Source organism: Dermacentor silvarum, chromosome 5, assembly GCF_013339745.2.
Source record: "Dermacentor silvarum isolate Dsil-2018 chromosome 5, BIME_Dsil_1.4, whole genome shotgun sequence".
NCBI classification, from domain to species: Eukaryota; Metazoa; Arthropoda; class Arachnida; order Ixodida; family Ixodidae; genus Dermacentor; species Dermacentor silvarum.
The window spans coordinates 134,166,416-134,184,483 of NC_051158.1; the positions used below are offsets into that span (position 1 = coordinate 134,166,416).

At 47.8% G+C, this 18,068-nt stretch overlaps 1 protein-coding gene across 3 annotated transcripts in view; it reads right to left on the reverse strand.

Annotated features, from left to right (window-relative positions):
• Positions 1–2,056: 2,056 nt before the first annotated feature.
• Positions 2,057–18,068, reverse strand: part of LOC119453767 (serine/threonine-protein kinase LMTK1) — a 90,323-nt gene continuing 74,311 nt past the window's right edge. For all 3 annotated transcript variants that reach the window (XM_049668494.1, XM_037715820.2, XM_037715819.2), the window contains one exon: positions 2,057–8,893. In XM_049668494.1, the coding sequence (XP_049524451.1) occupies positions 8,601–8,893 (293 nt within the window). In that variant the 3' untranslated portion in view covers positions 2,057–8,600. The remainder of the gene's footprint in view (positions 8,894–18,068) is intronic.

Consider the following 18,068-nt stretch of genomic DNA (forward strand, 5'->3'; position numbering starts at 1 on the left):
CCCACTCTAGAAAGAAAACCAACCCGTTTTTAGCATGCTTTGCTATTTTTTCCACAACACCGAAAGATAGCGCACTTCTCCTAATCCCACTCCCCCTGGGCAGTGGGATTACAACTTCCGAGGAAGTTGTGGCCCGATCGTTCAAACGCTCTATTTACCGCGCTCCTGATGGGTTTGAAGACGGCGAGCTCTATGAGCGACTGGCATAGGCGGTTGCCTCTTCCACTTCCCTGCTGACCACGTCTCTGACCCTAGCGTGACGAGGCGTGACCTGGCGTGACGCGATGTCTGACCCTGGTGCGATAAGGTCATTGACATTTTGTTGTGCAATGAGGGTGACTCCTCTCTTCAAGTTTTTGAGGAAGACTGAACAAAAGCATATAAACAAGCCTTCACAACCTCTGGCTATGTTTTTTTTTTTTTCTAGAGCTCCTCTTGATTGTACACGAAAAGTTAGCCCGCTCCCTCTTTTCACTCAATTGGCGCTAGATTTTAGGTGGGCTATATCTCGAGGATATTATGGTATGTGCAGTGGCGCACCGATGGGGGGGGATTCGGGGGTTGTAACCCCCCCCCCCCCTGAGGCCAACTTAACCCCCCTCTTTTCTTTAACCCTTTTTCTTTCCTTGCGCATTTGAGTACTGCAACTAAGATGTAAGACGCGCAATCGTCTGCACACTAAAACAAAACGAATTTTTTGACAATTTCCCGTGAAAAAAATTTAAATTAGTGCGCTTTAGATGGTATTGGCAAACTGTCAACCCCCCCCTGGCAGAGATCCTGGGTACGCTACTGGGTATGTGTCATAGTGTCATGGCATTCTTCCTTTGACAAGCGACATCCATTGCCTTTCTCCTCGTGACATCACTGCGTACATGTCTCGCACTGCACGTACTCCATCGAATTTTTCATTTTCATTTTGGCATAGTGTGAGAGTGGTGTAGTGCATGAACATAGAAACTGCACGAGATGACTCTTGTGGTGGACAAACATTGCATGAGGTTGCATGCTGCATAGGATGAAAGTGAACACACTTGTACTTGTGTGGGATCTCATACACACCGCTTGAGCTTTGTTGCACATGTGCGTTGAATCAGCACATTATTCTCTCTGATTGTGAACAATGGAAGTACTTGGCCATGCTTTGACAGCTCCATAACCGACAGGGCACATTCCACTCGGTATGTCACGGACTCCACGCTCTCTTCGAAACTGCGCCTAAAGTTGAGCACAGCAGCATCGTGATGCATGCACTTGTCACACAGCAAAGCAAACCTGCCCCATCATTCAGTGAGGTAGGACAGGAACGGAGCGATGCTTCAGAGCAGCTTTCTGGTGTTCTTCCGACACAGTGCACCTTTCCGTGTTTGCGCTACAGTATTTAGTGAACAGGAATGTTTTCGCACTTGCCTAGAAAAGTGGTGGTTGAATGTCTCTACTGAGATAGCAGAAATGGCACATAAGATGCACTCTTCATTTGAGACATCTAAATGCAAAGGAGATTAAAAGGAACAGTACGTGGCGAGACAACAGAGGGGCGATAACAAGGTATAGACCATGCAAATCAGGTGCACTAAAAAATTGTGTAATCGTGCATTCAACTAACAGTCGGAGGACTAATCTGCTTGCATCTAGGGCTTTGCGGAGTATATCAATTGTATGCGTTAGGATGAAGCCGTCGTGGCAAGTTGGAAACTATGAACCTTCCTGGTGAGCACAGCTTTCTTGTGGGCTCACGTTAAAATGCACGGCAACCTGGTGGAGAAACTTCAAAATGGCATCGCCACGCACCTCAATTTAGCACCGTTTCAAGCTAATCAAGCTTCCTCTCAATGTTTCCAAGAGTGGCTTTGTTTGGTGTTGTTGAAGTGTCATTGACTATAAGACTATACAGCTCAAGTTATCATGGCAGTTATGTGGCAAAATGGAAATTGTGGTTTAGAAGGCTCACACTGTCCCAGCTCGGGTACTGATGTTACACGCAGATAAGCCAGAAGTCCAAAAACCTTGCAACACAGACGTGCTAAGCACGTAAGAAAGCACAAAGTCACAGGCACATAGCTACGTCCTCTTTTATTTATGTACATGATGCACAAGGTGGGCTACAGAGTTGTCGAACCGCTACACAAACTTGAACATTTCGACACGCTCGCGGCACACATACCAGTAACAGGACAGAAACGCGGTGTCACTGAAATACTCTCGATAAAACTACTGCGGTGAATGGAAGAATGGGGAAGGGGAAGAAAAATACACCGTATTATTCTATGACTGGCACTCTTCATCTCGAGGCTCCTCTAGGACGAGCCTGTCTATATGCTGTACGCATGTTACGGGACGAATAAATATAAGCACAACCATAACTCCTTCCCGTGGCAGAACGGCACCTCTCCCGAGCCACGCACACTATGTACAACACGAATGTGCACGTTGCATGACTCACGCGCGGGCTAATTGTGACTATGGGCAGGCGGTAGATACACGAAAGCCCAAACAGAAGCAACTAAAAACAAGAAGATTTACAAGACGACTTCCACACCTTTCCATTGTACATAAAGTTAAGCACGAAAGGCTCTTCGTATGGGCAAACGCTTACACCCCCCTCCCACCTTCTACGAGCAACCTTAGATGCTGAATCACAAGGGAGATAGTGCTTTACCTTCCCAGTTACACTAACGTTTGAATCATAAACGGGCCTGAAACAGAAGCGCGATGCCAAAATCACCACGGTACGAGGCACTGCAATGTCATGTGTAGATGTGGAAAACGCATTCTAAGCATATTCTCAAAGCACTATTCCTTTCATTTTAAACCTGCTTTTTTGCTTATGCAGTTTTTCAAACAGCGACAATTGTGTACGCTTGTTTTCAAAGAAATACGGCACCACACTTTCCTATACAGAAGAAGCATCACAACATGAATCGAGCAGCTTTGCTACCAGTTTAACTTTTCTTGCACTTTGCGTAAAAGTGCATCACTTAAGCCTCAGAAGCACAGCCCCTTTTTTTATGTAAGCCAAACTACCAACAAAAACGTTCATAGCAATGGTATACGACTTACGAAGCAATAACGCCCATACCTTCAGCACATGAAATCGTCTGCCAAGAAATGCGATACATTTTGAAAAACCTAGGAGCACTTGCAATCGTGTAGGGCAGTGGTTCCGAAATGTGGTGACAAATAAAAAGATATAAATTTTGAGTGGTTTGCTCTTGCAACAAAGCTTACATAAGTCACCGCCATCAAACACTGGTGCAATCAGTTCAAAGCCAGACCCACTGCAGACCAAATGAGAGTTGCACACACCGTGCTCAATAAGATAATTACGTATGCTGATGCAGCACAGGCATCCACCAGACCCGCGCAAATAAAAATACATATACAATTCTGAGGCCAGCTGGTCAGAAAACAGACGATCAAAACTGATTTAGACACAAACTGCAGGTGTTGGCAAAACACCGTGCGCATCTAGAAGCCACAATGAGTACAGAGTCGGAATTCCAAGTCAGCGATACTGAGCATGGACCACATTGGCCACATAAGAAATCTCAACAAATTGCACCCGTAAATAAAACACGGGTACATACGACTGTCCCAGTTCTCGTAAAAGTAAAATAAAAAAGAAATACACATGCACTCAACTTGTTTCAACAAAACATGGAGAATCACAGAAGCCATTCTTGGCAAAAAATCAGAACAGGCCTATCACAAAAACATACGAAGATGATAGAAAGTTTTACAGATTGAGAGCAAAGTACTAATACTGATTTCAAATACAAGCATCTTTTTTTTTCTTGCTTTGCATATCAATAAAAAAAAGCACAAGAAAAATAATACCACTATCTGCTACATAGCTGCTAAAAGGCCCAAATTGGTTGACTTTGGCCTACAGTGTGGCCAGATAGTCCAGCAATATCCTCCAAGCATATCAGAAAGCAAAATTATTAATTTTTAAGCGCTTTACGAGATTTAAGGGTGTTTTAAAGCATTCAAAAGGGCATTTTGATGCTCCATTGTTTTCAAGGACCACTAAAAACTCATAGTTACAGCACTGCTTCAGATACTGAATAAATCGCACTAGCTCGACTTGCACATGCTGCATAACAGCAAAAACAAGAAACTGCACATAGCGAAGCAAAGTCCTTCCGCCACTGCGAGATTCCACGAAACAAACTGCACTGTCTGAATAAATCGAAACAATCAAGGCTGTGCAAGGCATGAGACAGGTCAACGTATCTTCCATCTGCCATTCCAGATTTACTACACTACGGGTTCCCAAACTCCTTTCTGTTTATGTTGCAAATGCCACACCTGTCCTGTGGATGGATTATTCGTAGCCTTCCAGCACACAGGTACAGAGTAAGCCAAGAGACCCCAAGCCATGTAATAAGAGCAGATCTGATGCCACATAGCATGGCTTGTACTGCATTCTTTGTCATCCAAAAAAAGCCGCACGTCTGAATAGCAACGAGGACACTTTTTCCTGTTCCGCACAGCATTGGAGTGGCCAAATCTCATCGGAGACTCTGCCGTACAGCTCCAACGCAACACACTAGCATACATGTGGCCTAGGATCTTTTGAGCAATACTGTACCCTTGCACAGCTTCTTGTCCTTACTACACTGAGGCAACACCGGTACGGCCACACGCCCACACCCATCTCACCCTCCAGAACAACAGAAAAGAAAGAGCCGTTTACACGTAACTCGGGCAACCACTTGAATGGCCGAGTGCATGCACTTGTGCTCTTTACTACACCTTTACAAGGGACATGGAATTTCTGCAGGAGCCCGTCTGGTGCCCCGAAACCAAACTGCACGTCTTGTCGACTGTGTGCAGCAGAGTGATGGCTAGGGCTTGCGTCAGCCAATCGGTTACGACAGCTCGCTATGTGTTCCGAGAAGGAAGGAAAGCTTGCCGACTGTGCACCACCTCTCCTTCCGTTTGGTGAGAATTGTAAACGGGGCGAATGGAGGCGGACTATGTACAAGCCCCTTCTGGTTGGCTGACGTGACCTGTAGCTGCCAGTGCACCAAGTTGTTGAGAACCCACATGTTGGCGGCTGCATATGACCTCAAGGTCTTTTTTTAATGCTCCACTTCAACACCCTCTAGGCTGTTCGAAGCCCACAGCCCATTGAACATTTCCTCAAACATTATTAAAGGTTTTCAACATAGATGAAGCGTGTTGTGTCCCATGTTTTGCTAACGAGTTCGAACATGCAAGCGCTGCCCGAAACATGGACAGTGGGAGCGACACAAACATACGTTGGAAAATAAAAATTTCACAATAAACCACAACATACTCTTCTGACATATACATATACATGTGAAGAAAAATAGATTGCAAAATATTATACAAAACGAAAAAGAGAAAACAACATACACAACAGTATGTACAATTTCAATAGTGGCGCACTATGCGCAAAGTAATATACCTACATTTCTTGTCCCGCGCAAGTCTACAACGGTGCAAGTGCTGCGTAGACTGAGGAATCAAGCACTGGCCCAAGCTTTATCTCGGGCCCTGGCGGTGACTGTGGGCGTGCAAACCCTCAACCTGCCTCAAGTGAAGAGTGGCAGGACTCGCAATCAACGTGGTGATCACTGATAAATGAACAAACAGCAGGCATTATTACCTGGAAGGGTGGGCATGGCCACGTAATGAGCAAACATGATCTGAAACACCCAAGCACTATGAAGTTGTTGAGGTCGGAAAAGTATGGGAAAAAATAAATGAAAATGAATAATTTAAAAGCACAGAAAGTCGAGCAAGTTGTAGGAGGAATCTGTTTGCCTCTCCTGGCTTGGTAGGGCCTATCCCGCCAAGCCATCAGACGTACCTACTCCACCGACTCAAATCGTGAAAATGAATAAATGGGAATAAGGCTGATATATGAAAATGAACGGAGTGGATTGCACTATAATGTTCACACAGACAATGCGTATTTTATAAAGAGGACATATTGCAGCTATGGGAGTACAACAGGGGTGTTTTTTTATTTTTTCACGTTATTCGAGCAGAGACTCACACTAATTAAATCCGCATTGCTTCTATTAGCCCCGAGATGACACGGCTCAACATGCCTTTCCAGAAATTCCTTCTCGCATGTCAGGGCAGCTCAGTTTCACAACAGACCGCAAACCTCAGACTTCTGACACGTCCTCTAAATGAAGGGAATGTTGCCAACTCCTTCTGGAGCAAAGAATCAAGAGTGCTCCTCGTCCCCATCTTGTACTCCCAGCTATTGCTGCAGTGATGGACTGTTGCACATTTTGGCCAGTAGCCCCATGCGATAGCCGGGATAGGCCAATGCGAATAAGCGGCCTCTTCGCTCGCCTTCAAACTGCATTGCTCACCCCTGCCCTTGAAGCCACTCTTCACCTTCAAGTTTGTGCAAACAGCTTGTGTTGCACAATCATGAAAGACACAACAGACCCAACTTTGTTTGACAATGGCTGCACAAATGGAGGAAGGTAGAGGCTTGAAACCAACACATTTAAGGCTCGTGCGAGCAGAAGGACAATGCAGCATTGTACTAGAACACTTGACTGCTCTGCTACGAAATGATCAAATGCTTTTCGAAGCACAAGGGGTGACCACATCTCTGCCGGAAAGCAATGTACAGCTGGTCACAACAGCACAAGGGCCCCTGATCACATCGCTGGAATGCACCAGTTATCATGTCCTGGAGCTCCTATTTCACGACGAATAATGGCTGATGACCTTAACATTAGACTTGGGTACTGACCCACTACTCCAGTGATGCAAACAGTGGCCTTTACACTTTTGCAATGGGCTGCGAAGGTAGCACATAAGTCTGCAATGCAAGGGGTCCATGAAATGCGAATTCACTGATGGCCTGGGAAACACTGCATGAAATTGAGATGTCCAACAAGGAAAACATAATTACTGGTTGCTTTTCAATCTCATAATGCATTCATGGTAACAATGAAGTGCATTAATGTTTCAGCAAAGTGGCTCTAACAGTTTGACATTTGCAAGGCTGACTTCTAAGGAAAGGACGTAGTGATCTGCGCAACAAGGACTACACAGGATCGACCTTTAATGCAGGAGGTTGCGCAATCACCTTTTGCCCTTACCCTCACATCAGTGGTAAAGACTTACCAAACTGCTGGTTTGTTTCTCTTAAAGAAGACTGAAGCCCAGAAACCCCTTGCAAGAGTATAGTGCGCACTCAAATCTAGTGAAGGGCTAAAGTGGCCAAGAGTCCACAAGAGACAAGGAAGGACAGAATCGACGCCATAACTTCATGAAAGATATTACGAGGCAAATGTACAGTTAAAAAGTCCCACCAAACTGACCGCAAGTTGCCAAAAAGACAAACATCGAACAGTATTATGCAAGTGTCACTCATCGCTCGGCAACTCGCTGCATGGCAACTTACCATCACATACACGAAGCTCTCTTCTCTGCGTGTAGATGGTTAACCCATGGTTAATAAAGGTTTGTGCAAGTGACCCCCAGATTACGCTGTGCGAGTCATCCGGTATCTCTGCAGATACCTGAGTGCAAGTAATTACACTGTGCAGCCATTGGTTTGTGGCCTTTAAACTTGTACTGAGATGGCACCAATCAACACGCTCCAGCAAATCGCCTCACTTTTTCTGTGTAATGTGAAGCCCGCACTTGCTTCGTAGCTCTGTCAATCCCATCACGTCCAGCTAGAGCGGCACAGTCACGAGACACTCGGAGAACAAAGAAAAATTCAGAGCAATGGTAGTCAATGTCATAAACGGTGCCAAGTTCTCCAAAGAGACAGTGTCATACACCACGACGCAACATGAAAGGAAGGACACGTAAACGGGATTATACAATAAATGTCTGTACATGACTGGTAGACCTGAGGGCGCAGGCATTGTTCGGGGACACGTCGGTTGAAAAGCGGCCACCTGCTGCACCTTGGACGGGAGCAGCCGGCGTATCTCGTCACAGAACCATTTTCGAGAGCCCGTACACGTGTCGCAGAGACGTTGGAACGAGAGATGACTGCAGGCATGGAAGGAGGCGACAGAGCGACACATTTTCAGCCCCTCAATTCCGCATCATTTGAATCACAGATGGAAACATTCGTCAACCGCAAAGCTTCGTAACGGCATCTTTTAGCAGATCGTGCAGAGCAACACCAGCAGAGTGTTGAGTGCCCGTAAACAAACTGTACAAGACTTTCTGTCAACACCACACCTCCAGCTTGCCTTGCACTTGCACAGTCTGCAAATACAGGGAGCAGAAGATGACTTCGGTGCATCTATAGACATTGGATTGTTGACTCGATGACTGGTCTTCAAGGTGACGAGATTACGGAGACCTACCGAAGATGGTCGCAACAGTCACTGCAAGCTTAGCAATTGCATCACCAGTTCAGCCCCAGACGGACTGAGGCAATGCACGTGCCTACTTTCAAACCTCTATTCATTGTCTCGAGATAGTGAAAAGACTTTCTTCAGCTTTGTTCTCAGCTACTCATCTCCGAGACACGCCTCAAAGTGGTAATTACTGGTTTTGCTGATAGAGGAGGGAGATTTTTGCGAGATGCTAGGCGGCCTTCTTGAAAACAACACTTTTCACACGCACTGTCTTTAAGCCTGGTGATGATTAGCTGCGGGTACCAAGTTCGTGTGACAGCTGCTGTTGGCATTCGAGTCTTCTGAGGTTGTGCGGACGGGGCGGAGGTTGCTGTTGGCATTGAGGTCGAAGTTGCGATTGGCAGTTGCTGCGGCGGCAGAAGAGGGCTTCCTGACAGGGCTTTCCGAACGGAGGGAGTCGGCGTCGTCCGATGCATCCAGGTTCGACAGGTCGCTCATGGAGGAGTCCCACGGAGGTCGCTGGTTGATCAGCAGGTCTTCGCTCGGCTCCTCGGCAAGGGAGGGTTCTGCATTCAAAATACGGTGGAACCTCGTTAGTTTGAACTCCAAGTGAAGCAGAAACTTATTCAATAAAACGGAGTTCAAACAAAACAGAGCCCCACTGAATATCTCGCTTAATAACATGTATGGTACAGAATGCAATACAGTCACTGACTGATAATTCGGATTCAGCGGGGAGTACCTAAGTGTCTGAATAAACGGATTCCAAGATATTGAATTCGTCAAAAAATAAGTCGTCATTCCGCAAGCGGCCAGAAAAGATGGCCTATGTGTTGCTGCACACACACACATGCGTGCATGCAACCTAGTTAGTCCATATTTTAACCACTGCCGTGGCTGCTGCAAAAGACAGATGAAAGTATTCTCTCCAAATGCACCAAATCTGTATCCCCTGTAACTTTAACAGAGGCCGACCGTGCTTTAATAGCCATATGATTGTGAGTTCCTTCGCAAAAGTGTTAAGCAGTTCCCTCGTTTAATGGCTGCCCTCTTCAACAGAGACATCGAAGGTGGAGCTTGCGCCATCTAAAGCTATTTGATAATTATGATTGACAACCATTTGTAATGGCAGTCAAAGAAGTTGCGCAAGACCATGTCGAACAAATCTGGAAGTGAAAAACTTGTGTGACACACGACAAACCGCAAATGCAGTCCTTTACATTAGCGGCTTGGGTTGGCTTGGCTCGTATCGTGGTTAGGGTGGAGTTGGCTATGACAGGATTGACTAGGTTTCATTACTTTCAGTTTTGAGGATGCACCAGCAACATACAGTCAGCGACTGTACATTTTGGGAAATTATGCATCACTGAGCCAGTGCACCAATTGAACTGGAAGTGCAAAGAGAAGGATAATCGATAGGGATGTGCAAATACCCAATAGTTGAGCCCCTAACTTTATGTGGTGGAAAATTTAAAATTCTGCAAATCAAGATAGAGGAATCTGCAAAATTCCGCGGCAACATTCAACAGACATAATGTACATGTAACAGTTTATTTATTAAGAACTTTCAGACTCCAAACATGCTTGCATATTTAAAACTGAAGGAAGCTGTTGTGGCTGAGCATCAGGTGATGCTTTGTACTCTCTTCACTGAGAGAATGGCGCTTGTGGGACACAATGTCACCATAGCGACTGAATGATCTTTCTGCGTCAACAGAGTTGATCGGCATTGACAGGTATTTAAGGGCAATGGAAGAAAGCGTTAGAGTGAGCTGTTCCATCCCTGCCCAGAAAGCCAGAACATCAAAATCTACACCTGGATTTTCTTTAGAAAGAAACGGCACTCCCTGTCACTGGACTTGAGCTCTTGGGCAGAGTTGAAGTACACTTGCCATTCAGCAGCTAGCGCTAGTGACTCTTTCCCCAAGTCCAGTCACACCAGCAAACTCTGGCCTCTTCTCTGAGAGACTCGACTTGCAGAGGATCCAAGCACCTCACACTCTTGAAGAACTTCCAAGTGTCAGATTTCTCCAAATATACTAGCGCTTTGCTAGCTGCTTTACTCATTGCAGCCTTCATTTTGTTTGCAATCCGATGGGCCTCATCATGTGCAATGTTTTCCTTCTTCAATTGTGTTTCAAAATCTTCCTGTGCAGCTCTTTCCAAATATCCCCAGAGTAAAAACAAAGAATTGTACGCAGGGCCTCTACCAATAGTAGATTTCAAAACTTTTATGCTTCCAAATTTTCTGCAGAGAACACCGTGCTCAGCAGGCAAATCACATTACTTAACAAGAATCTTGATAGCTATCAGTAACTTAGGTACCTATGAATCGAGATGCATAGCATGCTCTATTCTTCTTACAGGGAACACCAAATTAGTATGCCAGCACTGATAACAACTTAGTGCGTATACGAAGGTCTGGAAAATATTTTTTATTGATGAAATGTCTGTAGTGAAGTTGGCCTAAATAACAATGGGGTTTCCAGTTTGACAATGGGACATATTGTGCTGAATGGCAATCTTATAGGTACTGTTTTTTCCAGTGTATAAATCAAATTGTTTTCTGAATTTTCAGTCGGTGCGTTTTATACACTGGTGCCCACTTATGTACTTTTTTTTTTCCCCGGAAGAACTGCCGTCAAAATAAGATTGGATGTTATCGCCACGCAAAGCGCGCTGGGTTGACCTCCTCTGGCAGTTGCTACAGGTTGTGTGTGCGCTATGGAGTTACCGGGTTCTTCTCATGATCAAGTTGTCGAGCGCCGTGCGAGAAGGATGGAGCAGTAACGCAAGTGGCGGCAGGCTGACCGCGAATCAACCGACCCCGAAGTCGTCGCATCTGCAGATCGCTTTCAAGATACGGCGCGCGCCGCTGTGCAAACTAGGCAGTTGCTACCAGAGTACAAAAAACAGGCGACCCTCCTCCCATGCTGCCTTCCCGCTTTCCTCCCTTGTGCGCGAGTCGGCTCACCGTCGCACGCTTTCACTAGCACATACAGCATACGGCGCGGGGACTCTGTTATCGCTCTTGAACTTTATATGGAACATCACAGCGACCACAGCAGCAGAAATGCACCTGGAGTGTCCATATCATTCTTAGCGCAGTTTATGTAGGACCTATACCTATATACCTATATTTTGACCTATACACTTGTGCCTGACCAGAGTTCACGCAGTGAAATGATACTGTACTTTTAAATTGCTTACCCAAGAATAGGTGCGTGCGTCTTATACACCCAGTGCGGCTTATATAAGTTTTATTTTTGTTTCTTTTTTTCAAGTCGTGCTTTCAGTCAGTCGCTTTCAGCCGTGCTGTAACCATGCATTCAAAGCATGTTTCCAGCATGCTTCAGCCCAAGGCAGTAAAGCGTACAGCAGTCGTAGCCTCTGAGGCAGCACTGGCACACATGCAGGTGCTATCTTGAAGGCCATGGCAGCCGAACTCTACGCAGTTCTCTGTGCGCATCACGTGCACTATGTATGCCTATTTGGACGATGATCAACAGCCGCTAAGTGTTGCCATGTTACCGAAAAAAGAAAGAAAAAAGAAAAAGTGCCGTGCCATAGAGCAGTCATTTCCTTCCTCCATGTCAGCTAAGGACATGGAGGAAGGCAATCCAGGAGAGGCCCCGGCCAGCACGGACGTATTGGAGAAAGTGTGGCGGAAGTCACGTGCTGTTTTTCACAAAGGAGCACTGGGACGGGTACCCCAAATGTCAACGTTGCCATAGCAACCGCGCTCCAGAAGCTTTCGCTGCTGCTCTCGGTCTCTGAAAAGTAGGATGAGATTTTTCTGCCGGTGTCTTTCTCGCATCATATTTTGATCACGAGAAAAGCTGACTTTGAGTGTGGTGTCTGAGCTTGAAAGCTGGGTTTTGGGTCTGTGAGTGTGTGTTAGCCAGCAACACTTACACTTAAGCAATCATGGGGCGAGACTTCGTCGTCCTCTTCAACATGCCACGGAAAATCACAGGGGCATGTCTGCTTCACTAAAGCTGCTACAGAAGTTTCGTAGGCTTTGTTTTGACGCCTGTCAGTAGCACACACTTCCGGCGGCTCATTACAATGCAAGTTCAAAGTTCGCGCACATCTGCTCCGGCGAGCTGCAGAACTCATGATCGGAGGTGCAAAGGGAGATGGCACACCAACATGGCTGCACTTCTGGCTTCAAAAACGTGACGTCAGGGCCTCTCCTGTTTTGCTTCTTTCCTCCATGGCTAAGGAAGAGCAGACATGGCTTCCGAGACTAGAGGATGGCGCGCGCTTCTCTGTGTGCACTTCCGAATCTTGGAGGCTACAGAGCGGGCCACTGGAAGCCAAGCCCGAACAAGCCAGCGGAAAATCCAACATGGTGGCCTCCAAGAACGGGTAGCGTGGCTTGGAACGAGCGATTTAGTCCGGAAAATTCAACTTTAGGGTCTAAATTCAACCGAAAAATAGGGGTGAAAATGCATTAGCTCTATGGGAACCCTGACGGTCCATTTATGAAGTCCGCAATATCCAAAAAGTCCGAATTTTTGGAGTCCGAAAAATCAGTTGGCGACTGTTGTCGATTTCTACAGCGGCAGTGTAATCAGCCAATCATAGAGGCCATGGCAGCCCTGGGAGTCAATCAGAACTGACAAGATGGTAAATCCGACAATGCGGTGAAATTTGGCAATGTCCAGAATACCAGCCCTGGCTGTACCACCACACTTACTGCTTCCACAGACACTAGTGCAAAAGTTCCCTCTATTAATAGCTGTAAACTCCATGCCATGCCTGAATAATTAACATGGGTTGTCGTTCACTTGATACACTGCAGCTGTAAGCGTGTGCCAGACACCTACCTAGCCAGGCACAAAGCTGCCAACCTGTGAACTTCAAAATTTGCAAAAATCCCTTGCATACGATACCGGACGGGGAAAGGAGGAAAAATGGCATCCTACTTTATTTTTTTCGTTTTGCCTTAGCACAGCACCTTTTGTAGAATACAGACACACTTTATTAACAATGATTTACCTTTAGACGCAACACACTGCCTTTCAGATCGCACGGACTCTTTAAGTGAGCTTGCTGTTGCCCATTTTGTCTGCTGTAGGAACATGTCTGAATACATTTTCTCGATGCAGTCACTCCTTGGGCGTCCTTTCACAATCACAAGACTTCCAAGATTTGATTCATGTGTAGTTTTTATTGGCGCAAGGGCCAGATATGGCCAAAGAGCGCCATGTATGTAGTGATGAGTAATCAATGAATGGTTTGTTAATAAATTAAGAAATTAGTTAAGAATGGTGGATAAATGTGGCTGTAAAGGGGCCTAAAATCAATGACTAAGATGTTTAGAATATAAATATACTAAAATTATCGCAATGATTTGTGATGTGCGCTATGATCATAAAATATTTGCGATGAAGAATAGTTAGCAGGACCTGAAGGTAACAGCAGCACTAGTACCTCACAGAGCCCTTGGGGGCAAGGACTGGTAGGCACGTGCTTACAATTGTGCTTGTATTGCAGCTGCAACCTCCAAGAGGAGGTCGTGCTACAAGTATCCGGGCCAAATGACTTTTAAGATGTTGGTTTAAGCTAAAAATTTCAGTACTGTTTGAAATTCAAAAAGCGGTTCATTGCTCAGAAAAAAATGCAGGGTGTAAAGGTAAATGGTGACGATATGCGAAACGGAAGTACTTTTTCCTCTCTGCTTCTACTTCAGGGCACTCAAGAAGAACATGGAGGACTGTAAGACTATCACCACACTTTGTACATGTCGGAGGATCACTTCCATTCAGTAGCAAAGAGTGAGTGCCGTAAGTATGCCCTATTCTTAATCTACAGAGGAGCACTTCCTTGTGTCTTGCTGTTCTCTCAGATATCCAGTTTCCTAATTTGGGTTTTATGGTGTGCAGTTTATTTAATACTTCGCCATCCCACTAGCTTTGCCAATACTTCCTCAACTTATGGCGTAAGAAGGGCTTGAGGTCTGTAGCTGGTATGGGTTTATTTACGTCTGTCTCACTAAAAGTAACTAATGAAGCATTTTCATCGGCAGCTACATTGCCTTTTATTCCTCTGTGGCCAGGTATCCAACATAAGACAATGCTTTGGTTTTGCACATATGCTGAGCATAGTGAGGTGTATAGCTCATTAAATACAGGGTTTGTGTGTCTTCGGAAGCTCATTAGGGCTTTTACAACACATAATGAGTCTGTGAATATGATAGCCTTATTGAGATTAGTCTGCTTGATATGCTTTACCGCTGAAAGTATTGCATAAGCTTCAGCTGTGAAAATACTTATGTTTGGATTTAGAGCACCGGACGTCGAAAACGACGTCCCGAGGCCTGCATATGCGACACCAGAAGATGACTTCGAGGCATCTGTATAGAATTCTGAGCGGGAATACTTCGCCTGAAGTTCAAGGAAGTGCGAGCGTATGTGTGCCTCAGGCGCACATTTTGTTATTTCGACAAAAGAGATATCGCACTCTATGGTCTGCCATTCCCACGGCGGTGGCAGGCGAGTGGGAGCCATAAGGGTATTTTCTGCTAGTGGAATACCTATTTCTTCTGCCAATGCTTGCAAGCGTAGGGACCAAGGTGTTCTAATAGCTGGGCGGTTACGATGAAGTGTGGCAGTGGAGAGGTCCTGGATAGTTATATAGCATGGATGCTCAGTATCTGATTTTACCTTCATGTAGTAGGAGAAACTGAGATATGTTCTTTGAAGATGCAGAGACCATTCATTGGACTCAACATAGAGGCTTTCAACGGGGCTTGTCCTAAAGGCACCTGTTGCCAGACGAATACCAAGGTGGTGGACTGGGTCTAGGATTTTTAGGGCACTGCGTGTTGCAGAATGGTACACCACGGCACCATAGTCAAGGCGCGAACGTATGAGACTCCTATACAAGCTAAGGAGACATCTTCTGTCAGAACCCCAGGTTGTGTGTGACAGAAGCTTGTGGGGGAGCACACGCTGCCACCTTCTCCCGCGGGCGCTCGCCCGTCGCCGGCGCACGGAGCGCCCGCGACAGCAGCCGGGTGGACATCTCGTGCGCGCACACGGCGCGCTGCGGGAGCCGGGCGAACACGGGAGAAATGCACTTTGCCCTCTCCCGGTTCTCGCTCGCCTCTCGCGACGCGCGTGCCGCGCGGGAAGAGGGAAAGTATCCGGCGGGCGAGGAGGACACTCCCCTCGCGGAAAGGCAAAAAGGCATAAAAGAGCGCGACCGAGAGACCCCCGCTCTCTCTGACCTCGCTTGACCTTCTGCCTGGACGGATTTTTACCTGCTGAAAGCCGTGAGTGACCTCGTTCGCGTGACTACCACACGCGACGAGGCAAGCCTATTTTATTAGTTGTTATACAGAGCGGACTTCCCTCTACAAGTGTGTTTTATTGCTGACAGCAATAAACGTTGTTGAGTTGACTCGCTGGTTGCCTCATTCGCCCGAACCCTACGTAGCTGCGATTACACGCGCTACGGGTTGGGGAAGACCCCCACATTTGGCGCTACCAACGTGGTTCGAATTCGGCAACACGGCGAGTTTTCTGTTTTTTGGAGCTGGGACTACTGAAGTTGCAGTAAACAATGGCGACGGGCTTGTCTGACTTTCCAGATTTGTTCATGTTGTCGGAGGTCGCGGCAGATAATCAGAGGCCTAGTGCTAACGCGGCGGCAGCTTCCGAACAAACCGGTAGCTTTGATTTTGAGTGTTTCACGTGGAACAGTCGGGATCGCGGAAACGCCACGTTGGCAGGGTTTAGGCCTGAGAGTAGGCCTAACACGCCTAACACCTCGCCGCGTCGTCCCGCGGACTCAGAGCCACCTATGCCTCTAAATAGTTCGACGCAAGCTGCGGATGCGTCCGAACCTTCGGGCGGTAGTATTCCGTCAAGCGAAATAATGCTGCAGAATGCGCTGCAAGTCATGCAGGGCTTAGCCGGCGCCCTGCAGAACACCATGCGGGCCCCGTCGCAGAGCGAGCGACCACGAATTAAGGTAGACATGCCTACCTATAGTGGGTACCACGATCGCACTAGTGCAAACGAGTACCTCGACCGTCTGCAGTATTATCAGCAAGCAACAGGGCTTTCAGACGCCGAACTTCTCGCGCGCGTGGTCCCTGCTTCACTGACTGAACAGGCGGCTCGTTGGTTCCGACTGGCCGGACACAGAGCCCGCACAGTAGAAGAGTTCCGCGCGAACTTCCGCGAGGAATTTCTTCCGGCCAACTACGAGTGGCGTTTGAGGAGAGAGTTGGAGTTGCGTACCCAGCATCCGGACGAGTCCCTGCTGGAGTATGTTCGAGCGATGGACGAACTTTATCGTCTCGCAAGTCCTCTCGCCACCGACGCCGATAAAGTCGAGCGCGTCACACGGCAAGCGCACCCGACTTTCGCGGCCTACTTCAGGGGATGTAGGTACCGAGACTTAGACGAGCTCGCCACCGAAGCAAAGCGCATCCAAGGGGACATCCTCGCGGCGCGAGCATACCGTCCGCCTCCACCCGCCGCGCTGTCACTCGAGCCTCGCTGCGCGTGGAACGGCGGCGGGATCGCTTCACATTCCCCGAGGGTCGACGCGTCGGCATCGTTCGCCGACGAGCAGGTCCAGCGTGGTTGGGAATTATCAGACAGCGCCTTGGACACGTACGCCTATGCGCTGAAAACAGCACAGCATAACGCGGCACGCAGTGCGCCGCGGCAGGAACTTGCGACTAATGCGAGAACAGAGGAGCGGCACATGCCGACCGCCGAGCGTGGAAGCTACGGCCCGCCGGATTGGAGCGACGGGCGCCCACACCACCGAGGCTTCGGTGGCCGTTGCTACCAATGCGGCGGACTGGGGCACATCGCCCGTGACTGCGCAAGCACGCCGGGCCAAGGTCGAGCACGTGGTTCGGGAAACGGGCGAGGCCGCCGGTGATCCACCTTGGGTCCCGGGCGGCGATCTCGAACACAACTGGCGATTTCGATTTACTTGCGCCTTTGGCTTGTCGCGTAGGAGATGTCGCGGACTCGCAGGCGCCGTTCATCGAGCTAACGATAGCCCGAAAGAAGTTTGCCGCATTATTGGATACTGGGGCAAGCGCTTCTTTATTTGGTGACGAGGTGTTGCAGCATCTCCGCGAGAACAATATCCGCTTAAGAGATAGTGACATCACTTTCCGCCTTGCTTTCGGCACAGCACAATCGAGCGGTGCAGCTAGACTAGTTATTCGTTGGGAGAGACGCGTCAGGCGACAACGCCTCGTACATCTTCCCGGTCTGTCAGTGCCTGTTATTTTAGGTCGAGACTTTCTCGCCAAGTCGGGTATTTTGATAGACATCGCCAGCGGAGGTTACCGAGAGAACGGAACGGGTGTTTTGAAGCGTTTCGCAAAAGCGCCCGTGCCTGCGGCGACACGCCAGTCTCCGGGGGCGGCGCGAGCGGGCCACACCCAGCCGCAGCTGAGCGAGCAAACCGTAATCGGTAAAGACGATCAAAGCAACGGAGAGACGGTAGCACAACATTGTGCCGCGACGTTGCAAGGGGCAGCGCACCCACTTTTGTCAGAGGTCAACAGCCTGCCGGAGAGAGAACGGGCACGACTGTCATCGCTGTTGTACGAATACGACGCGATTTTCACGGACCGGCCGGGCCTCACTACGTTAGTCAGGCACAGGATAGACACGGGTGACGCTGCGCCGTGGAAATGTAATCCTCGGCCGATAAGCTTGACTAAACGGAAAGCACTTGACAGCGCCTTAGACGAAC